Genomic DNA, 25,393 nt, shown 5'->3' with positions numbered 1-25,393 from the left:
ATCTTGTGATCAATTTTATTTGGCAATCGCCAATGGCAGTCAGCATGGTTAAAGAACATCAGTTGTTCGACCTGTTAGTCAAATGCGTTTTGTTTAAATATACTTTTTCACTTTTTTTGTCTTTTGGAAAATGTCGTTTGTGCTGTATTTAGACCTTTCTACAACGAAATTTGTTTTACATGCACACATATAAAAATTGCGGTTTTTATCCAACGCTATCATAGGTTTGAACGTAGTTTTCAATTTAGAATCAATTTAGACTCGTTTATATTTTTTCGTTTGGGCTTGTATCATATTTTCCCTCCGGTTTATATGATCCGTTCATCCTATATTGATTCTTAAAATTCAAGAGTCTATCTTAAAATGAGGATACATTTGATATGGCCTTCCAAGTACTGTTTCGATCCCTAACATCACTGAAGAAATATTTATAGTCGAAATCCGGATCTGGTGTAAAAAAAATTTAACACCTTATGCTTGTGGCATAACATCGTGGCCACAAGTTAATTGTTTTCTGTTTAGTATTAAATTTATATTGAGATCCATTTTGTTACATCTTGTGATCAATTTTATTTGGCAAGCACCAATGGCAGTCAGCAGGGTTAAAGAACATCAGTTGTTCGACCTGTTAGTCAAATGCCTTTTGTTTAAATATACTTCTTCACTTTTTTGGTCTTTTGGAGAATGTTGTTTGTGCTGTGTTTAGACCCTTCTACAACGAAAATTGTTTTACATGCACACGTATAAAACTTGCGGTTTTTATCCAACGCAATCATAGGTTTGAACGTAGTTTTCAATAAAGACTCGTATATATATATACGTGCCTATTAATAGCAGCACATGACATACAATTCTACGGGAGTGTGGATTAATCAGTACAGAGATTAGTTCAATTACACAAATAAAATCATAGATTGCCTAACAATGTAATTTTAACACACTATTTAGTATGTAAATATAAGAATGTTTAAAATATTTACAAAATGATGAAAATAAACGCAATATTTCGCTAGACCATCTATCTTTTATCCTTTTGATAATGTTACTTTCCAAATTATAGAAGTCAACAACGAGTGGGACACCACGGCGAGAAGGAGAAGAGAAAACTTTTGAATCCACCAACTCCACACTTTAGAACCTTATGGTCTTAACGAAAAAGACGAGAAAAGATACAGGAAAGATACAGAATAATTTAAACAAAGCATCGTCTTTTTCATCCCGTAATATTGGCCAATTGATGCACGCTTGATAATGCTAGTTGGTCTAGCGAAATATTGCGTTAATTTTTATCATTTTGTAAATATTTTAAACATTAAATGTTAAAATTACATTGTTAGGCAATCTATATATATACACCAATTACCAATTACACCAAACAGTGTCAGAGTTAGATTTTCTGAACCGTCCCTAAACGGGATTCGAACTCACACCTTTGATACACTACAGTACCAATCGCTTAGCCTCATGTACAGCGCTCTAGACATGACCACATCCGCTATATAAAAATATAACTTCAATAGTTGTAGTGTCACCTTGTCACGGAAGGCGAATCTAGAGATAGACATAAGACACGTGTTTTTAAGCGTGTGTAGATGTGTATATATCAATCGAAGTCCTCTGTGAGAGTTTTTCGTTTTACATTCATTCGGAATCCAAGTAGTTGTTCAAAACATATTTCATTTTTATGAACTATACTTGCAATTAACAGTTTTTATGTCGTTGTTTCACTGAACCTCACAGATATCTAATGTTGTGCTCTGATATTACGTTATGTGTTGTTTTTTTTAATTATTATTCGGTGATATTTTGTCTTTACATAAGCTTTAACATTAATTAGATATTATGTTTTATATTAAACAATATGGTATAGTCATTTCTTAATGATATTTCAATATTATATGTTATTGTTCCGTACGTATTAACTTCATACGTTTTTTAATTACTAAAAATTATTTCAACATAATTTTATGTGGTTGTTTCGTAAAGCAATATGGTTTTAGCCATTCTATCAAGTGTTTGCAATTTATTTCTTATGGTAAGTTATAATGCACAATATGTCTTAAAATCATAATAAATAGGTTGAATATGAAAAAATCAACTAAAAAGAAAAAAAAATTATAGTTACATCAAATTAAAAAAAAATCTAACTAACATCATGAAATTAAGCGGTAAGAAGTAATGCAAGTTTTCTAAACTCGATGTTGATTTCCAGTTTTATTTAATACCTTGTTATATGTGTTTTTACGGGGTTTGAAGTGATATTCATTTTTCTGTAAATAAGCATTCCAAGGAAAAAAAACTTGATGATGCGGCTTCTCGTTGTAAAAAATTCCCTCTTTCAGACAATAACACAAGACTTTCGTAAAAAAATGAATTCTCATTTTTATGATCGTTGTTTTAGCTTACTATAAATGTGTAAAAATCAATAACATAACAAGACAAAAACCGTCCAATACTCCCAGATAACATACAAAAAAATATGTTTCCGTTAGAATTTTAATAACTGGATCTGAAATTAAAATAAAGGAACTTTAGAATCCTTTACTTCAACATGTATCTCTACACCAAACCGTCCATCAAGTTGTTGATCTGTATGGAGAACAAAACTTGAAAATCGCTGACCTTTAGGAAACTGATAATAAAAAAGGACAAATATACACTCTTTGCTCCTTTCCTTCTCTTTCTTGGTGATTATATTTAAGGAGAAAAAAAAACATTTTTAAAAACAAAAATTAGGAATAAATGAGATACTCGCACAGCATAAATACAACTACATCCAGTTTCCTTGTTTTATCTGTAATGTACTCTTCACGTCGCAATATGAATCTGGATAAATATTATCACCTTTTTTTTATAAACTTCTGACGTAAAATAATCTAACTAACATCATGAAATTAAGCGGTAAGAAGTAATGCAAGTTTTCTAAACTCGATGTTGATTTCCAGTTTTATTTAATACCTTGTTATATGTGTTTTTACGGGGTTTGAAGTGATATTCATTTTTCTGTAAATAAGCATTCCAAGGAAAAAAACTTGATGATGCGGCTCCTCGTTGTAAAAAGTTCCCTCTTTCAGACAATAACACAAGACTTTCGTATAGTAAAACAAAATTGAACTTGAAGACTAAAGTTAATGCATTGTTGTAATCAAACCTTGTGGACAATTCCCTTTCTTTAATATTCAGTAGCTTCCTTTTGGCCAGTCTCTTTCATATTCAGTATTTTCGTTCATGGTCTTAATGCAAAAGTGAAATACGGGATTGCCGTGTGTCCTTACTGAATCTTAAAAAAAATATATGTAACTTGTCATGTCTTGTTGGAATATTATTTGGGGATAAAGTTACTGTACTGTTGGCATCAATTAATGGTGTAATAGTTATTTTGTACATGGCGACGCATTTGCGTAATTTACTTTCATAGAATAAAATTTTACGAAAATGATATTTTTGAGCTGAGTAATAGTGAATATAGCTTTCCTTGGCTCAAAGTGCTCAAACCAGGTAAAACCTTTCGTTTTGTAACTGATTTCAGAAAAGTTAGTTTTGTTTCAAAATCTGATTCCTATCCAATTCCTAGGATTGACGACTGCACTGATAACATTGGGCAAGCACACATTTTAGGACTATTGACGTACTGAACAATTGTTTGTTTTTATAATGATTAAGATTATAACATAATGTAAACTGCTGTACCCCTATTTTTACATTTTTGTCATTATATGTCTCTATGTTTTGTTCATACATTGTATAATGGAATTTTATGCGACTATCATACAAGTGAGATGTATGCCTGCAAAGTCAGGAATATGACAGTTGTTATCCATTTGTATGATGTGTTTTAGATTTTGATTTTGCCATTCGTAAGGAACTTTTCCTCGGAGTTCGGTATTGTTGGTAAATCGTGAAATATCAGCACTTCTGTGTTGACATGAATTATCATTGATATGGGCAGAATTATTCATAAACCTTATATTTTTGAAAGGCTAAGGCTTTTCTACCTCAGTTTAGATTTCCTGATCTGTATTCGGCAAAACCTTTACGAATTTCTGGTCCTCAATGCTCTTCGTCTTCGTACCTTATTTGTCCTTTTAACTTTATTTTTAAACAGGCGTCACTGGTGAGTCTTTTGTAAACGAAAGTAGTAGGGTGTGTGGAGTTTTAGGCACCCCAAAAACGCAGGGCGCGAGGGCGCAGCCAAATATGGCCAAGCCCCGCCCCTTTATCGAAACGTCCCCTCCGGTTGACCAAATATGGTCAGCTGACTAGGACGACACAACATGACTCATAAGTCCATCGTTCGTAATTACGCTCAGTTGAAATGACTCATATCCACAAATAAGGTAAGAACGTTACAATATGACTCGTCGTCAGACGTGACTCATGTTGATCGGGGATGATTCAAAAACGGAAGGGTGATATCCATATACGGACATGTATCGAATCGACCAATGGCAAGGACGGAACGAAAGTATAAAATGTCTTATTTCATTTCCCTCGTCTCATTCAAAGTGAATATTCAACATGAACCTAGTACGTTTTCGATATGGTGACCTCTTAACCATAAGTGACGTAGATGTCATATGCCACCAAGTTAATTGCTTGACAACGAAACCTCATGGTTTATCAAAATATATAGCCGATGAAATACCCTGGAGCGATATATATTCCAAACGACGTTCCGTTCGTTCGCGCAATTTGGCAGTGGAAAAAGATAGAGGTGTTCCTGGGAGCATTCGTAGGTTGGGAAGAGTCGTATGTTTTCAAGCGCAGTGGGATTTTGGAGGTCCGAAAGAAGGACGACGCATTCCTCCCCACGTGGACTCTAGGGAAAATAGAGAGAAATGGTTCAAAAATTGCCTATACGAATTAGGGTTGATGGAAGAGCAGAAGATTGGCATGCCGTTTAAACTGGGTTGTGGTTTGGCTAAAGGTCACTGGCCAACATATCTGAAGATGATTAAAAACTTTTCTCGTCAGTATAAAAAACATATAGTCATCGTCGTTCCTGACCAATCAAAATGTAGGAACACGCTTAAAACTTCAGGTTCATCTGAAAAGGAAGTGAAGCCAACCTTACATGACCAAACATTTCCTTCCACTGGTGACCGAAACACCAGTCGAAGAAATCGTACCGTACTTACAAGAGAAGCGCGTCCTCTCTAACGACCACGCAGAAGATATCTTGTTTCAAAATACACAAAAGAATAAAGTCTACCAACTGTTGACGATTTTGATGAGAAGGCGACCGTCAGCTTACCGTGTCTTCATCGAAGCGCTTAGATCGAGCGATTGTTCTTCTCTGGTAGCACTCTTGGAATGAGACTAACGAACGTGGTAGTGCAAGGGGATTTAGGATGTTCCGTAGATCTTCGCCATCTCACGGAAACACTTGCCAACGTCCGTTACGAACCCCGTTCTTTTTCGGCGATGATCTGGCAACACAGGAAGATCAAAGGGAACTGTATGCTATTTTCCACCGGACAGATTAATTGTAACGGAAAGTGTACGTCTTTACTGGAAGGAAGACAGAGACTCCGACGTTACGCCAGAATCGTTCAGAAGCTGGGATACGCAGTGACATTGAGACACGTCAGAGTGATCACGGCGTCTGCCTCTCATCAACTAAGCGGAAGAATAGACCCTCATCTATTACCACATCATTTTAGCTACGAACCCGAACTCTTTCCCGCCGTGATGTTTCGACGTCGGGGACTTCATTACATCTGTCATTTATCCGGCAAGATGATGATAACGGGTATCAAACACCACAGAGATCTAGACGACATATATCCGGTGATTTTAGAACTGGAATGCATAAGAGGAGGAGAGTGGGGATAAAATCTTTAAAATGGACGGAACGTATGTGCGTTTACTCTTTGCAGAAAAGCGATATGAAGTATTTGCCATATTAGCGTCCCTGAGTCGTCGACAGATGGAAAAGTACCTCCACGATGAACACCTGGAGACATGGAAATGTAACATGATCAAATACTTTCTTCAGTGATAAGAGGAAAGAAGTGCCCGCTCGTTTAACGCCGAGATGAGTTATAAAACGTACTTGGAAAAAGTGTACTACGATCCTCAGTTCCCGGGATCGTTCGCCGGAGTGGATAAATTGTATCGAGCCGTGCGCAAAGACGGGAAATTCGTCTTGGGAAGAGCCAAGATCAGAAAATGGTTGGAAACGCAGGAAACGTTCGGCCTACACAAGCAGATCAACAGAAAGTTTCGGAGACGAAAAGTGATAGCTCCGTTCATCGACTACCAATGGGACGCCGATACCGCCGTGATGAAATTGTATGCCAAAGACAACGACGGATACGCTTACTTTCTAGTGATCATAGACGTCTTCTCCCGTTTGGCACGAACGTTTCCCTTAAGATCGACTCGAGGTAAAGAAATGTCGTCAGCGCTGGAGACCATATTCCGTCGAGGTAGAAAGCCTACCAAACTCAGGACCGACAAAGGCGTGGAATTCCGGAACAAGGACGTCCAACGTCTCTTGAAAGCCGAGAAGGTTGACTATTTTTACACCCAGAACGAACAGAAAAGTTCCTACGCCGAACGATGCATCAAGACGCTGAAGGCTAGACTCTTCCGATACCTATCCCGTCATCAAACGCATCGTTGGATCGACGTGCTGGACGACACCACACAGAGCTACAATGCCGCCTACCACCGTTCCATCAAGATGGCTCCCCGTGCGGTGACTAAAAAGGACGAAGCCCGACTGTGGAAACTCCAGTACCCGACGCAACAGTACGTGAAACCAGCGACACGAGGCTACGCGTTCCGAAAAGGAGATACCGTCCGCATCTCGCACGTTAGACAGCCGTTTGATCGAGAGTACGACGAACGATGGACGATGGAGTTTTTCGTGGTGGACGACAGGGGCACGAAAGATGGCATATCGTATTACACGTTGAAGGACACGCTCGGTGACGTCGTGGAAGGTACCTTTTACCAATCGGAGCTGAACAGGGTGAGAGTCACCGAGGAGACGGTGTACCGTATCGAAAAAGTCATTCGCCGACGACGTCAAGACGCGTTGGTAAAGTGGATGGGATGGCCGGCGAAATTCAACAGTTGGATCTCCCTGACGTCTTTGAAAGACTATAAGAGACCGGAACCACAACCTTCCGCGTAATCATGGACCAGTCTATCGTATATGAACGCCTTCACTACCTACAACAACTAGGACAGGCGAACAAACCCGCGAGAAAGCTATTGGTGCGATTCATGACGAGACCACAGATGCAGGCCGTGTCCGAAGTCGTCCGTCTCATCGTCCAAGGATTCATCCACATCCTTCAGCAAGACGCTTCCCACTTTAGAGAGCGTTCTCTCCTCCTCCGTCAACTGATCGATGGTAGAATATCTCTACAAAGAAAAAAGAACGCCCTGATGACTTTCCACGAGACGATCCCGCGTCTGATGAGATCCCAGTACCTCAATCGAGCCATCGTCTTCTCTCTTCGTTCTGGAGAACAGTGACATTCATAAGAGGGGACTAGCGGGGCACCGAGATGACGACACGATGGAGGATGTCTACCTGCACCTGTACAGCGGCGATTCGCTCAAGGCCCATTCCGATAACCACGCTGGGGACTTCGTGGTGGATCTTCCCAAGAGATACCTGCTGGAGGGTACGTGGGAATGCGCACTGACGGAACTCGCCCTACCGTCTCAACCGGAATGCCAAACACATCGACTCTACGTCTGTGCCGACGTGGTAGAGGAATCCTACGTGCGGAATAGTTTCTTGCCGCTCTTGCGATCCACCGAACCGATCGAGGAAGGAACTTTAGAGTATACCAAACCTTATTACGTCAGATTACGTCAAACAGACTTGAATCGGGTGCGAATCTTTATAAGAGACGACCAGTTACGGGCATGTCGATTTAAAACCGACTGCTTGTACTGCACGCTTCACATACGCAGACGAAGATGGGTTCGATAGAAGTGTACGACCACAAGTCACAACGCTGGATACCGTACGTTCCCGATCACAAAAAGTGGGAGCAACATTTCTCGGACCTATCGGCAGGAAGGGTCCGACCCGACCACAAGGGACGATACATCGTGGGCAGCGGCGCTCGTTGGCGCCCAGAGACGACGCCCAAGGTTCAACTGGTGACACCGGTGGCGCAAACCCTCGAGATGGTCAAATCGGAACTGGCCTCTCCGAAAGTTATAAGAGGGCGAAAGCGCAGGCGAACGTTCAACCAACTGGATGAATCATGAACCACTTGGAAGAAAATCACGAAGACGAGCTGTCCTTGTTTTCCCCTCCACCGGCCAACACGGGGATACAGAGAAGAGAATGGATAGAATTTAGACCGACGAATCAAATCAGTGCGGACGCTCCCTTGGACTTCTCGATTCCGGCGCAATCGGCCGCCTACATGGATCTGAAGCGAAGTTCACTGAAAGTCAAACTGCGTCTCCTGAAGGCCGACGGTACCTCGGTCGCCAAAGACACCAACGTGGCATTAGTCAACCTGTCGCTTCAAGCCCTCTTTTCTGAGGTGGAATGCAGTCTTCAACAGACGCCCGTCGCGCAAATGGGATCCAATTATCCGTTCAAGGCCTACATCGACACCTTACTGGAGACCGGAGCCAGCGATAAAGTACTATTAGATTCGCAGCTCTTTAAGAGAGACACGGCCGGACATCTCGACGACGCCAACGTCCAAGGCGGAGAGAACCAGGGATTGTACCGTCGCTCTTTATACACCCGAGAAGGCAGGATCCTGGAGATGGAAGGACCTTTACATTTGGACGTGTTTCGTCAACATCGCCTGTTGTTGAACGGCATCCCGTTGACCCTGAAGCTGTGGCCCAGTAAGAACGCCTTTCGCCTGATGTCCAGCGACGTCGACGCGGCTTACCGAGTGCAGATCCTGGATGCCGCCTTCAAAGTGTGTCTACAGACACCAAACGCCGGAGTGTTGATGGCCCACAGCAAATTGTTGGGAGACGCCACGGCCATGTATCCGTTCGTAACCAGTCACTTCAAGACGGCTTCCGTATCCAAGGGAGAGTACGGATTCATCGAGAACAATTTGTTCCAGGGAGACGTTCCCAGCCAATTGATCGTGGCCCTCGTCAGCAGCGAAGCCTTCAGTGGAAGTTATAAGAGATCGCCGTTCAATTTCCAGGGGTTCGACTGCAACTTTTTGGGATTGTACGTCGACGGACAATCGTACCCCAGTCAACCGCTACAACCCAATTTCGCCGGTAGAAACTACGTGGACGCCTACAGGACACTCGCTACCTTCAGGGACGACGTAGACGTCTCCCTCTTGGATTACGCCGGTGGGTTTGCCCTCTTCGTCCTCAACGTCGACGATCGAGTCGATTTCAACGCCAAGCGGAGAGGAGACTGTCGACTGGTAATCAAATTCGGGACGCCCCTGCCGGAGAGCGTGACCGTCCTGATGTACGGCAAGTTTCCCAAAGTGATGCACGTGGATCAATCTCGACGCGTCTTGCTACAATGAACAACCGAGAGGTGGAAAGAGCGCTGAGAGATCAACACGTCCGAGCCATCTGTGCCGACGAATTAGTGCGACCACAGAGACCACAGACGTACGTCGTCAACACCGATCCGTGTTCCAGACCTGGGACTCACTGGACCGTGTTTCGTTTTCCTCTTCAAGGACCTCCCGAATTTTTCGACTCGCTGGGAAACCGTCCGGGTGACTACCATCGTCGCTTCGAAGAAGTCCTGGGACCGACCTATCTGTATACGCCGGATGCCGTCCAACCGGAAGACAGCAATACCTGTGGAGCCTACTGCATTCATTTCGTCCGGGAGAGACACGGCTCGCGATCTTTTCAAGAGATCCTCAACGACTTTAGCACCGTAGATCTGCGAGACAACGATCGCAAAGTGAAGAAGTTTATAAGAGGAAGAATTGGTACAACCCGTCGAGGATGGAGCGCGAGAGCAGCACGCATAGTGAACGATGGCAAGTGATGGGCAGCCAACTACCCAAATCGGAAATCGTCTACTTTTGCCAGATGATAGTCGTCTACGTCATCATCATCACCTCGATCGCCAACCTGTCGATGCAAAACGGTAAAAGCGAATTGTGGATCACGCTGCTAAGTAGCGCCATCGGATACGCTCTACCCAGTCCCACGCTCAAATCGTCAAAGTCATAAGAGAGGACGGATGCAGAAAGACGATTAACCATGTCGTTTCCGTTTTTACCTTGCACGAGCATGTGCATCACGGGGATGACCAACAGCGGGAAGACGCGATTCGTGTACAGACTATTGACACATTTAAAAGAGATGTACGCCGAAGAGCCACCGGAAGCCATCTTGTATTGTTTCGGCATCCACCAGCCGCTATTCGAAGAGATGGAAAAGACGATTCCCAACATCGTTTTTCACGAGGGCTTACCTACGATGGACACGGTCCGGGAATTCACCGGCGATAGACGTCACCGCCTGATCGTGTTGGACGATCTGATGCATCAAGTAGTGCGCAACGTCGACATGGAACTGCTATTCACACAGGGATGCCACCACCGACGATTGAGCGTCTTGTTTCTGACCCAAAACCTATATGTACAAGGATCCAGGTCGCGAACCATCGCCCTCAACACCACGTACTTGGTTCTGATGAAAAACGTCAGAGACGTCTCCCAGATCGTGACCTTGGGGCGACAACTCTATCCAGGACGTTGGAAGATACTGATGAAAAGCTTTTCCGACGCCACTTCGCGAGACTACGGCTACTTAATCGTCGATTTGGCACCAAATTCCGACGATACCTATCGATTGAGGACCCACGTGTTCCCGGGAGAAGATACGGTGATCTACATTCCACAGAAATTATAAGAGGAACGACCACACCACACTCATCAGGCATGAGTCGACTACTGGACACCCATCACCATTTTCTACACCTGTTGCGGACCGCCAAGAAAGATCAACGAAAGGCGTTGTTAAAGACCATCGACAAATCTCAACTAAAAGTCTTGAGCGAGATTGCTCACAACGTCATCAAAGGAACGATCGTCCTGACACCCTCGGAGAAAGTCAAATTAAAGAGATTCAAAAAGATCATCAGCATCTTGGGTAGAAAAACGTCGTCGAGAAAAGACAGACTTCGTGTTCTGCAAAAGGGAACAGCGGCCATCGTTCATCTTCTGGATATCGTAGAGTCATGGAGAAAATGATACTGGTACCTTACGACCGCTACCACACACTCTTAGCCGATCGTGAAAAATCGCAGACGGGTCAAGGATTCAAGAAAAAGAAGAAGACGCCTAAACTAGGACCTCCCGGAATTCCGGTCAAAGACCAAGTGACTAAAGACAATAAACAATGGATTTCGCTTTAAATATGTCTTTGTAAAATGTGGATGAATAAAAATGTAGATTAGACTATCGAGTTTATTATTTATTGTAGACTGGAAAGTCAAAAACTATTTTTCGTTATGACAAGGAGGGGGGGGGGGGGTTGATAACGACGAAAAGTAGTTTTCGACATTCCATCAGGCCAGATGAACGACAATATGAAACATACACAATATACATTTTATTATACACAAATTATTATTTACAAGTCAATTATGTGTTTTTATTCACAAATTTCGAGTGATAGGAAATGTATGGTTACTCGTATTTAAAAAAAAACATGGTCACACATTCTTTTTACACACGACAAAATGAGTACAGTTGGAAAAATTGTCTATCAAATTTAAAAGTTCACAGAAAAATAGTCCCAGTCTAGTGTAATTTCCATTAAGTTTTAGAACGTTTTCATTTTACCCCACTGGTCATTTCCGATTGTTTACATTTAACAAGAATGTGTTTTTACTCGCTCAAAAAATGAACTGAACTGCTCTTTCGAGTCTTCTTTTTTACTATAGAAAATGTATGGGAACTTGCATGAAAAATTAAAAAAAAACACAAAACATGACTACCCAATGTCATGCCTCTTCGATTTTCACAGGACAAAATGAGTTCAATTGGATCTATCAAATTTAAAAGGTCCCAGAATGTGTGTCACACACACACAATATACGATCTCATTCGCTGTCAAAGTTAGTTTCCAATAGATAAATCAGATATCGATCCTCGTCGTCCATGACCGTCTCCTACTCGTTTATTTCCATCAACCAAAACATCCGTTAAAATTGTATTATATGATTCGAACATTGGCCTAGACAGATTGTGCAAAGATTTAATTATTAATGGATTATTTTACACCGGATCGTGTAACATGTTTTTACTGTAACCTTACAATGGGAAAAAAGACGACTATATACAAACGGAACATTTAAAATGGGAACCCAATTGTCTATTCGCTATCACATCAAATTCCCGATTTCGACATCTGTCAGTGTTGTTAAGCTAATCAAACGACACGACATCACGTGATCAAATATCCTTTATAAACAGCGTTGGCATCCAACGTTCACAGAGTCTTTCTAAACCATCGAGATGGAATCAACACAAACCATTACTGAGGGTAAAGAGATTCGAATGACGATTGATATATACTTGTTCCTATATGCTAGAAAAGTGGTAGAAGAAGTCAGACTTTTAACCAGAAAACATTGTTTTGGATGTAGAAACAATCATCCCAGTCAGAGAAATCATTCCTGTCTCATGATGTCCGAGTTAGAACAACTGAATATCTACTTCGACGATGCTTTGGAAAATGTTGATTGCGAAGAAATCTTAGAATTGTGGAAAAAGGACACTAAACTTACAGACATATCATTGGAATTGAAAAATACATTTATAAAACTTTTACAAAACTGTGAATGGCGAGAAAATAATTTACCAGACAAAGATGGATTCTATGAAATGACAAAGAAAATAATCCAACTTGATGACCGCTTTACAAATTAACATTGCTAATTATTTATGGATTAATATATATAGATGTTGTTTCTGGGTATTTTGTTCAATTTGTAACTGATGTAAATAAATATTTAGTGTCTAATTTGTTTTCATTCATTTCCTATTATTTATTGTAGACTAGAAAGTCAAGAACTATTTTTCGTTATGACAAGGAGGGGGGATAAGGACGAAAAATAGTTTTCGACATTCCATCAGGCCAGATGAACGACAATATGAAACATACACAATATACATTTTATTATACACAATATACATTTATTGTTGACAAAAATATTTACATGGTGTTTTTCAATTCTGATCGTTTACGAGTTATGTGGTTTTAATCGAACTTCAGTACCCATTCTCGTCATAGTGGAAATGTATAGTTACTTGTATAAAAAAAAAAAAAACAACAAAAAAAAAAACATGGCTACCCAATGTCATACGTCTTCGATTATCACACGATAAAATGAATACAATTGGAAAATTGAATGTATTAAATTTTAAAGTTCACAGAATGTGTATACATGTCATTCACCATCACTATCAAAGTTAGTTTCCAGTAGTTGTATTAAATATCGATCGTCGTCGTCCAGAACCGTCTCGGGTTCGTCTATTTCCATGGGGGTTTCGCTTTCGTCGATTTCCATAGGCACGGGGCACAGTTCTAGATCGAGAGGAACACTACTCACGCCGTCGCTTAAAAGTTTCCTCTTACAGTAAAAATATGAGAAACCATTTCTCGTCTGTTCATAGGTGGCTATGCCGTTGTTTCTGGCTCGGAATCCTTTAAGCGATCCGTTCCCCACGCGTTGTGTATTGAGGACGTGGCGAAAGGTGGTCATGGGTGCCTTGACCCGTCTCTTGGTGACGCCTTTGGAACTGAATTTGACATCCCGGACGAGACGCGGACGATGGACGAGGCGCTTCGGTGCAAGTTTCTTGGCACGTCTGAGAAGTCGGAAGGCTGCCATCTTTGTGTTCGAAGTGTAGACGAGTTTGGACTTTTGTACGATATAGGTCTTGGAACATAGTCCGATCATGACGTCACCCTCGTATTCGACTTTAAATAGTCCGGGCGTCCTCTTATCGTACTTGGCATGTTTGGTGCAACACGTGCGCGGGAGCCAATCGGGTTCAAAATCGTCCCGACAACAGCCGATGAGAGCTCGTTGATAAGTATCTAGCAGGTGTGGTTTGATGACGCTAACCAAATCGGGTCCGGAGAGGGCCATGTATGCGGAATCGGTGTCCATTTCGCAATACTGGAAATCGGAGCGGTCTACAAACCGGTCCAGAAAATCGAAATAAAATTGTAACATTCTTAGTTTACCGTACTGTAGGATGAAATAGCCGATCTGTATGGGAAGGTTGATGTCCAATTTCTCTTTCGACTTTTCCACTTCGAAGTATTCGTCTTCGTCTAACAGAGTGGTCATCTTTTTAAATTGTGGCTTGTTGGCCTCGATCATGACCCTGCCCTCGCCTTCGACGTACGTCACCGATTGAAATTTTTCCTGGTCCATGATGGTTCCGCCGTAAGCACTATTGCCGTGGAGTTTGGAGGTTTCGGCGATGATGGTCTTGTCGGGATCGGCGTCTCCCAGTCGTCGGTTGTCGCTGACGACGTTAACGAAATCCCTGAAACATCGCTGCGGTTTAAATTCCACGACTTGGTATATCTTGGTGACGAGCATACCGTGTTCCAGGTACCATTTCAGGAGCGGAGTGGCGATTAGCATCTGGCGTCCTCGCATACCTCCCACCAGTAGTCGACGAGGTTTTTCTGACAATTCGAAACGGCGAACGTGCTCTTGCATGTGTTCGCCGATGACTTCGAAAGGGACGTCGGTGGTACAGAACAAAGGTGACATTTCCTCAAAGTATTGGTACGGCGTCATGGTCGGATGTTGAAAGTGTGAGGGCCATTCGTCTGGGACCCGGATGTCGCATTCTACCATACCAAAGAGTCGACCGCTAGCTACCCCCTCTAGAATCTCGATTTCTGTGACGGATCGTTGCGGGGTCGCCGGTTTCCGGGAGTGGCAGAAGGATTTCAATTGTCCATTTCTTCTGATCTCGTGACGAAAATGACATTCCCATTTCTCGACGACTTTATAGCCTTGCGCCCGGATGAACTCTGTGGTCTTGGCGGTCTTGTCGAATTTGGCTTGCCGGGTCTCCTGCCATTTCTGGTCTTTGACGTTTTTCGTCATCCAGCATTGATGTCCGTGCCAGTAACATCCGTTGAATTGGTAGACTGTATTTGTAGTAGGATCGTAGCCGTCGACGGGATACGAGCCGATCTTCTTTTCTTTGCCGGTGTTTAGTTTGTGTCGGATGTCGAGACCCTGGGAGTGATTCAGGTAGTCCATCCAGTCATACATCATGGTATACCTATCCCGCTTTTGAGGTTTGAAGCCGTCCTCTAATCGCCGGCGAACGAACGGACCCGTCGGCATGTCTTGGTCGATGCAATAGAGGTAGAGGGCATTGGCGTCGAAACCGAGGATCTTCTGGCAGGGCTTGTTGAAATTGTTCCGGATGAACGTTTGCCCGACTTCGTGATGGCGATTGAAGATGATGGACGGTCCACCGATCAGATTCTGTTTAATGCTGAAGTAGAGGTCACTGTTGGCGTCGTCGAACAAAGCAAACGAAGCACCGACTTGTCGACCGGTATCGAAGAGCATCCGGCGTGCTAATCCGGGGACGGAAATGCTGGTCTTGAAGAGGTCGATGTCCCGCTCGAAATAAAATTTCTGTAAATTTGCCACGGCCTGGACGAAAGGTCCGACATCGAGATTGTTATACCACACCAGAAAATCTCGGAACGTCGACATACCCTTCTCCGTCCACACTTTTTGACAATAAGCATAGTCTTCTGGCGAGATGTTACATTCCTTTAATGAGCTGTAAAACTGTTCGTGGGCAGGTAGTGTCGGATGATGTAATTTGTCAGCGCTGTCGAACCATTCGTAGGGGAAACATCCTTTATTTTCACTTACTTCGTAAGCTTTCAGAAATTTGGCATAGCTAAATCCGGGTGCCAGATACGAGGTAATGTCTAAAAATTTGAAGGTCTCGTTGGCCAGGCAGGCATAGCTGTTATTGCGTTTCACTGTAAATTTTTCCCCCGGATTGTGCATGTGTAATGATTTGGCAATATAAGTCTTGATGAGGTTCATGTCGTATTTTGCCGAATTGAACCCTAATACGATGATCTGTTGACAGTAAGCCTCTAGCTCTTCTTTTAATTTTTGGAACACCTTTTTCTGTTTTTCATTTTCCTCCTGTAATTCCTCATCGTATAAAAAGGCGTCCAGTTTATACCCCTCTTCGTCGTCGTCTTCTAGGAGGGCACGGTACGGGTTCTCGATGTCAGCCTCCAGTTGGTCAAAAGCATCGGCAAATTTCTCTTTGGCTAGTTTATATGAGATCAATGCAATTTTTGTCATGTAGTCCACCATGTGTTGAACGAGCGACTGAGCGGTGGGGTCAACGATACAATGTGGCTCTGTAAATCCCTCGACATTGCTGCAGACGGAGACGGAGATGGGTTCGTGTCGCTGTGTCCAGGTGAGTTTGTCGGAATTGGATTCTTGTATGGACACCAGCATGGCCTCGAAATCGTAGACGACGAACCACGGATATAACCGATCTTGGACGCGGATGCCATGTTCTTCCAGTTTATCGAAGATGGTTTTGGGATTGGAATAAAATCCGCCTTTGAAGCGGTAGACGGTCTGCCCGGTACATTTCAGTTGGTGTCGTTTCATGCTGTCTACCCGTTTAAAATGGCGATCGCACGTGCCGCACTGGTATTTCTGAGTGTACGCCGACAAGTTCGAGATGTACGATAAATGATGATCATATTGGTTGACGTGCATAGAGTCTGGATAATGACAACGGGATTTGTAGACGGTGAGTGCCACGTCGTCGTCACGTAGATGGTACACATTGACGTTGATGCTAAAACAATGTTCGAAATACGCCATCTGGTGAAGCGGGAGTCCTTGAAAATTTGTTGAATCGAGTTGCTTGTCTTCTGCATATTGAATCCAACGCTGGAATAACGCTCTAGTGTGGGTTTCCAACTGGTCTGTCCGATGTCCGTGGTGCACGGCCAGGCAACGAAAGGCGCACAGATGGTCTTTGTATACGTGTTTTCCATTTCGGGTCTTATCTAATCCCACGATTGATTTCGATTGCAGAATGTAGTCCGGTAGCTTCACGGCGTTGCCCAGGGGATAGTTTAGGTAATAGAAGACGAATCGGACGTTGGTGACTAAATACGGTTTCCATTTCGTGTCGGGTCTCTGACGTAAGATGTAGTCGGTGACGTTAAAGCGTTGAAGACGTAATTTCAGTCGGTTGAGGTCTTTACGGCGTGAAATATAGATGGGTCTTTGAAAGAGTGACTCGTTCTGAAATGGCCGGAAGTAACGGTAGTCTCCAGTTTCCGTGTGGCGTAGAATCAACCCAAATTCCAAGTTCAGTCGAAAGGCGTGGCCCTGGCGATCGTAGAGACGTTCGGCTTGCTCCATCAATTGGGGAACGGTGAAGTCGTTAGTCAGTGGAACGTTATATGTTGATGTTACGGAACTCTCGCTGTGATTCTCTAAAATGAGGGGCGCATTGGCCTCGTAAACGGTCCTCAAAGCCTTGTCTTTCTCCACTTCCCAAGGGACTTCATCGTGGGTCCAAGGTCGAGATTGTAAACCACCGGCACCTGTCTGATAGTGATGTTGCATGCCGTGTAGGTACAACTCGCGGCGATTGGAAAATCTAGCCGTGCATCGACGACACCTAAATCCTTCCGAGGGTCCCGGCTCGGGGACTGTTGAAGGTTCTTTGGTAGTAGTAGATTTCTCCTGAAAAAAAAGATGATGATATTATTGATCCATTGATTCTTTTTCCCTCAGTTTATGTCAGTGCTCTAAGTACTTTGATTTTTACGCACATGGGAGACAAGTAGTGTTTTCCTATATTTTATTGTGGAGTTAAGACAGAGTTAGCTCTCTTTCCACAATCTGTTCAATACATTGATAATTTGATTTCACCTCTTGCTTCATTACTTGGACATGTGTTTTTAATAATGTTTAAAGAGAATATAATTAATACAATCAAATAAATAGATCTTATTGAGATAAACATCTAAGTACCAGTGATTACATGTGACTATTTTTATATACCATATTATTAGCTTCAATCTTGATAAAATCAATTTCAATCTTTTAAAAAATTTAAAGATCTATTTCCACATACAAGGCATTATAAAAAAAATCCGAAATACAAAAAAAAAAAAAAAAAAAAAAAAAAAAAATATTACCACATTATTATCTTTTTTTCATATATTCTTTCATTTACTTTCCGTGAATATAAGTACGTATACTAATATATCCATATTGATGGTTACATATGAAATAACGAATCACTATGTTTCAATCATTATATAGTAATTCGGGTGTGTCAGTTTCATTTTCGATCCCCGTGTTTATCTCGAGGTTAAACAATAATCTTAATCTATATATATATCGATAATTTAAGTACAACTCTTGTCTGGATGTTTGGACAAAGAATGAAGCTTGATGTCGCCAGACATGAGTACGTCTGCTAGAAGGACATACATTGGAACATAGATATTTATACGATAAACGAAGGAAAGGTTTGTACCAAATACACCAGTTCTGTACATCAAATGAAGGTATGACTGTCGCAATTAAAGAAATTAGCTTTGAGAATAAACAAGAGTTGAAAGTCGATAGAAAGAAAGTTCCTTTGTCCTCTTCATTCGCATCCTAGCCATTGAAGAGAAATGTCGTTTCACCCTACATCAAGTACTCCGAATGAGGAATGGGTGAGTTTCAATTTTATCTTTACACCTGAATGATGAATGAATGCAATATACTACGGTTACGGTTACTCTCTATTTCAATTTTACATCATGTGATATAATCTCATATTCATTTACACAATAACTTTTCGTTTATTATTATTATTATTTAATTTATTTCAGACTAATACTGATCTGAGGAGAAGGCTGTGGACGAGAGAAACCCCATCGTCCATAGGGGAGAGTGTGAATGATGAAGCAGTGAGTAGCTATTATTTTTTTTATTTCATTTTTTTTTTTAACTCCAAACAATAAAAAAAAAACAAAAAAAAAAAAAAAAAAACGAACAGAAAAAAAAAAAAACCTAGAGAGTTATTGTTCTACATGTTAAATAAGGTTAATAACAAAATTACCGAACACCAATCAAATCCATAATCGAGCAGAATAAGTCCAAACAAAACTGACAAAATAGGTATACAATTATTGGTCATTGATTTAGAAGAAACTGAATATTTTTCAACCAATGACTGATATCTAAAAACGTAAAAGACCCTTTGAGACGTATTTCCTCATACCCCTGTTTTAGGAGTCATATTTATAGATTTTTTTTTTTTTCAGACAATTCACTGGAGACATCCGGAAGTGGATGAGTTGTGGAGTGCACATCTTGCGCTCCAGGACAGGGTCAATTCCCTGATAAGGGAATTGAAAAGAGAGACAAGAAAAAACAAAAAATATGTAAGACCTGAGGTGGTATACCTCAGGCCTAAAAAAAATAAATAAATATTGTGAAAATGTGATGATTTAATTCTTTACACTGGATTTATTATCTATGGAATATACATTATATAACTGTCAAGGTTTGTTAGATTTCATAACAGATTCGTACAAAAGTAAATCACTCAGTTCATTTTAAATAGAAAAGAGAAAAGCGAAATTATTTTCCGATATCTTTAATCTGAAATAATAATGATTCACGTCTGATTTTATTTTTGTATTGCAATTTCGATTTATCCTCCACTATTCTTAAATTAAATTAATCAATGTTCAAAATATTTCGAAACGTATTCACAATTCTTGAAAAAATGGTAGAAATTATTTTCTCTTTATATCAACAAATAAATTAACTGATTCGATTATTTCGAGATACAACAGGGAAAACAAGTGTAGTACATCGAGACTAAAATGATTAATTTCAATAAAACTGATAATTTATTAATTGCGTTGCACATATTGTTCAATATCATTCTGTTTTCTGTATTTTCTGTTCGCTCGATTTTGATTTGAGAATGTTACTTTGAAATTGATATCATTTATAATTATCTATAATAATTTTTGTTAGTTTTAATTAGTGTTTACGCAAATGAAAAGATTACTTTTGTATGAATCTGTCATGATATATGTATTGTGACACGGAAAAAGAAAGATATACTTACAGATTGTAAACATTTGTCTCGGTGATTCTTTAATTCTCTTTTATTCGAATATTTCTTCTCACATTTGTTGCACATATATTTTTTGTCCGTATGGAGTAAATGATCATGTTCGTTAAAATCTCGTTGGTGTTCAAAATTACTGTCACAATATTTACAAATTATGGTACATTTTCTATTATGTTCTAGAAATTTGTCTTTTCTAGTGAACTTCTTCTCACATTTGTCACACGAAAATGAATGAGTTCCATGTACAGAATTTTGGTGTCTTTTTAGATCGGATGGTCTTAAAAATGTTTTGGAACATACATCGCACTTCAAATCCATTGTGAAAATGAAATTGATATTCACGTATTGCTCATATATACCCCCCCGATGTCACATTGAAATTGGTCGAAATTGTATAATTCGTCGTTTTCGATGGGTTGCCTTATATATGTACGGCGGAAGGTATCTGACCATATAAGGAGAGATTGAGTCACACGATGAACATGTAAAATCAATGAGTCAGCCACGGGTCTATATTAAGAAATGAGTCAGAAGTAGGCGAAATGAATCTGGTCATATAATGAGAGATGAATCGAATGAGTCACGCGATGACCATGACAAAACAATGAGTCTTCCACGGGTCTATATTAAGAAATGAGTCAGAAATGGGTGAATTGTATCTGGTCATATAAGGAGAGATGAATCGATATCGATTAAGTCATGCGATGACCATGAAAAAACAATGAGCACCATCCATACGTCTATATATGTAATGAGTCATAATTGCCTTTGTTGGGAATGACAACGTGTTGGTCAAAATAGGAATATGTTCTAACAAGTTCTTCGTAATGAAGAAATCTTGAAATTATTTGGTCAAATTATGTAATGGGAGGTTGGTTTGGCTATATAGCTTATTGCCAGAATATTCGTTTGTTAAAAAGGCAACAGAAAACGTTTACATTGACAGTAAACTTATCAACAAATAATTCACTAGATTTGGAGTAAACAAAACCAGCACCATTCATAAAATCAAAATAGATAATTGATCAGCTGTTTATCTGAATCTAAAATCAACACAGTCTGGCATTTCTTTGATAAGTGTGTGGAAAGTTGTTGTTCTTAATCAATTATCTTAGTATAGCTGTGATTTTCATCGTGTGTATCAAGTCATCTAGGGTCAAACAGACATGATTGAAAATTCGAGAAGAACTTTTTCTGATTATTTTGAATTAAAATATATATACACGTATTATGGTTAAAAGTGAGCACTCAGAAAAAATACTTCTTGAATTTCCATTCTTGCAAACGGGAAAATATACTTCTGGAAAATCTAAGTTCATGTGCATCGAGTCTTCATTGATAAAATCAGATGAGCATATGTTTGATAGGTCTGAGAGAAAAATGTTACAGTTTTTCGTGTGTTTCAGGTCATCTTGGGTGAAACACATGATTGAAAATTCGAAAAGTACTTTTTCTGACTTTTTAAATTAAAAATATATTATTAATAGCCGAATGAGATCAGAAGAAATACTTCTTGAATTTCCATTCATATTTTCCCTTTTTCAATGCACAAACGGTAAAAATTCTTCTTGAGAATTTGTGAAAGAAACAGGGTAAATCAAAAGTTTACATATTTAATAAAACCAATAAATATATATAACATAAATATCCAGTTCTGTCTTTGCATTTAAATTTGCAAAAAAAAGCATGTCATTATCACTGTCACAATCACCATTCCGTGTAGTGGTTTGGATTGCACTCCGAACATGTTAAAAATCCCAGCTGGTTTTGATGGTCTGAACTATATGGACACGGGACGATGGAACACAGTTCTGGCACAAAGTCTCCAATTACACTAGCCACGTTTTTTAATTTGGCGTATTCGGATGGTCTTAGGGTTATCCCTTTTCGTGTGGGTACCACGTCGGTTTGTTGTGGTGGCAAAAAGTGCTGTCTCAGATCGACACATATTCCGGAAGCTTTTACGCTACAGTACATATTTCTCCCGAGATGTGTCAAATACTCTTTGTTTTCTTCAAGAGCTTGGTCCACCATATCAAAACTGTCGACGAGAAGCTTCCATCTGGACAGGGGAAGGCTGAGTCCTTTTTTCGTGGGTTTCAACTTTCCGTCTTTCATCTCCCATTCTCGCACGTCGATTCTTATTTCTCCTTTCCATTCGGTGGCCTGGACAAATCTATTATTACCCAACTCTAAGTTACAACGTGCGCTCTCCATCTCTACTGACTTGTGAATGAACCTAGGATGAGGGGGGGCGGGGTCGTTTTATACTTTCGTTCCGTCCTTGCCATTGGTCGATTCGATACATGTCCGTATATGGATATCACCCTTCCGTTTTTGAATCATCCCCGATCAACATGAGTCACGTCTGACGACGAGTCATATTGTAACGTTCTTACCTTATTTGTGGATATGAGTCATTTCAACTGAGCGTAATTACGAACGATGGACTTATGAGTCATGTTGTGTCGTCCTAGTCAGCTGACCATATTTGGTCAACCGGAGGGGACGTTTCGATAAAGGGGCGGGGCTTGGCCATATTTGGCTGCGCCCTCGCGCCCTGCGTTTTTGGGGTGCCTAAAACTCCACACACCCTACTACTAACGAAACGCGCGCCTGACGAAAATACAAAATGTATCTATGTCACACCAGACGGCGAATTTCAGTATACTACATTTAGTATGGGCTTTGCTCATTATTAAAGGCTGTACGTTGACATATAGTTGTTTATTTCAGTGTCATTTTGGTTTCTAGTGCAGAGTAGTCTCAATGGCAATCAACACCACATTTTCTGTTTTATATCAATTATCTACTAATTATATCATGCTGTTTGTTATACAAAGTGCATAAGCTACCTTTAAAAGAATGATCAATAAGGATATAAAATATTTGAACTATTGTTATGCTTATATTAATGATCTTATAGTATATTTTGATTTCGGAGACGAGAATTTAACACATTTATAATGTACTTTTGGTAGATTCTTGCAATCGAATTTGAATCTTAGTAAAAGTGATTTTTTTCAGGCCACTGTTAATTATATAAGGGTATACATGTGGAGCAGGATCTGCTTACCATTCCGGAGCACCTGAGATCACTCCTAGTTTTTGGTGGGGTTCGTGTTGTTTATTCTCTAGTTTTCTATGTTGTGTCATGTGTACTATTGTTTGTCCGTTTGTCCTTTTCATTTTTAGTCATGGCGTTGTCAGTTTATTTTCGATTTATTAGTTTGACTATACTATTATGTTCAGAAACCTATTTCATCTTTTTCGGAGAAGTTAGATAAACACCAGAGACATTATTCAACAAATGAAAAATAATGTTTGGCACTGTTGTCTGAACTTCTACATTTTGATAGATATTTCAATTCCACTATGTATCATATTCTTGTTTTTATGTGATGTGTTTCCCTCGGTTGTAGTGCGTTACCCGTACTTGTTTAGCGTAATCGAATTATGACTATTGATAAGCGGTTTCATCATGAAAAACAACGACATTTACAACAAAATTTTACCTGAAGTTAAATTCAGGCATTTAAAAGGTATTCAGATAAAATTACTGTTTTAGAAGTAAAAATCGTTAGTTGTGGACTTTCGCGAGGAGATAAATAACGCGAATATAAATCGTCGCGAATATGTAAAACTTGGATTATTTACATCTAGTAATTTTGAGAATCGCGAAATTTAATCGCCGCGAATTGGACTAGAAGGGGCTAATCGTGAAATAAATTATCCGCGAAAATAAGTTGGTTTACAGTACATGTACGTATATTTTTTTGTGGAATTTAAAGATGACAATCTGACTTATTTTGCTAACATAGAAAATGAAATACCATCTAAATGTATTGCAGGTGACCAGTCATTGCCATTGTCACTATCTTCTATATCTTGACGATGCCATCCCTCATCCCAGCTAAATGCAGCTGTAGGACATCCACTTCTGGGATGATATAAACCATATGTACCATGTGGCCAAGTTAACGGTATTTTGATAACTGGATCTGAAATTAAAATAAAGGAACTTCAGAATCCTTTACTATAACATGTATCTCTACACCACACCGTCAAACAAGTTGTTGATCTGTATGGAGAACAAAACTTGAAAATTGCTGACCTTTTAGGAAACTGATAATAAAAAGGACAAATATACATACACTCTTTACTCCTTTCCTTCTCTTTCTTGGTGATGATGTTTAAGGAGAAAAACAAATATTTCTAAAAACTAAAATTAGGAATAAATGAGATACTCGCACAGCATAAATACAAATACATCAAGTTTCCTTGTTTTAGCTGTAATGTTCTCTTCACGTTGCAATATGCATCTGGATAAATATTATCACCTTTTTTTTAAAAACTTCTGACGTAAAAAAACCCAAAGCCGAGCTCTAAGATTAATCAAACATTGAAATTTCATAAATCATTAAAAAATATATCAAACGCTCCAATATATAAACAAACGAAACGACTGGAAAAACAACTATTACTGTAAATTCGGAAATTAATGCGCGCATTAATTATTTAGACTAAAATGAGATTTTAATTTTTGCGATATTGAGAAAAATCCTGTTTAATTGTTTCCAATTTTATCCCAAAAGGTGAGTTTAAATTATAACCCTGTCACATTTTTGTAATAAAAAAAACATCGCAATTATTTCTAAATTTACAGTTTATCCCTGATTAGGAACATTAATTTTGTGGTTGGTTTAACCTAGTGTAACAGCTATATAAACGTTGTATATAGGTCCATTATAGTGACAGCGTTTGTATTTTTGATAAGTCTTAAGAACAAAATTACCATTTTCCTCCTAATATTGCAAGCAATGCGAACAGCAGGCAGGAGGAGTTATATGTTACATTGGTTTATACTATTGCTATGGGAATATATACACCACGTTCCAAACTGAATTGTTGTGTAAGGCTGCAGAAGTGATTGAAATACGTCTAATGTCCGTATATATAAGCACCAGGTTCAGACAAAATCATTGATATGCAGAAAATATTAACATTTTTGAATGAAATCACATCAATTTCATACGGACCTCATTGCAATCGAAAAAAATAATGTGAATACAGGAAACAGATAGCACATATATGTATAAAATCGAGACGACCTATCTTAAATTGATTTAAGGAATATCATAGTCTTTTTTTACATAAGTTTATATTTCTATCAAAGACTGGAAATCATATAAAACAATATTTTAACTCCAATGATCATAACGTAGTAACTCATATCTAAGTCTTACATA

At 39.8% G+C, this 25,393-nt stretch overlaps 2 protein-coding genes across 2 annotated transcripts in view; both read right to left on the bottom strand.

The window, feature by feature from the left end:
- Positions 1 to 3,147: 3,147 nt before the first annotated feature.
- LOC139492577 (uncharacterized) overlaps positions 3,148 to 25,393 on the bottom strand; it is a 34,353-nt gene continuing 12,107 nt past the window's right edge. Inside the window, exons 7-8 of the mRNA XM_071280730.1 lie at positions 23,978 to 24,145; positions 3,148 to 3,280 (exon numbers count right to left, since the gene is read on the bottom strand). Coding sequence (XP_071136831.1) covers positions 3,180 to 3,280; positions 23,978 to 24,145 — 269 coding nt within the window. The 3' untranslated portion in view covers positions 3,148 to 3,179. The remainder of the gene's footprint in view (positions 3,281 to 23,977; positions 24,146 to 25,393) is intronic.
- Positions 13,388 to 17,431, bottom strand: LOC139493377 (uncharacterized). The gene has a single exon (XM_071281746.1). It carries the CDS (start codon positions 17,411 to 17,413, stop codon positions 13,397 to 13,399), a length of 4,017 nt encoding a protein of 1,338 aa, XP_071137847.1. The 5' UTR covers positions 17,414 to 17,431; the 3' UTR covers positions 13,388 to 13,396.

The sequence above is a fragment of the Mytilus edulis genome, chromosome 10 (assembly GCF_963676685.1).
Source record: "Mytilus edulis chromosome 10, xbMytEdul2.2, whole genome shotgun sequence".
Classification (NCBI taxonomy): domain Eukaryota; kingdom Metazoa; phylum Mollusca; class Bivalvia; order Mytilida; family Mytilidae; genus Mytilus; species Mytilus edulis.
This window is presented reverse-complemented; position numbering and strand designations above follow the sequence as displayed.

Bases quoted from the DNA above. Each gene is read 5' to 3' on its own strand.
- LOC139493377 (XM_071281746.1), bottom strand. From the start codon at position 17,413: ATGGAGCAAGCCGAACGTCTCTACGATCGCCAGGGCCACGCCTTTCGA.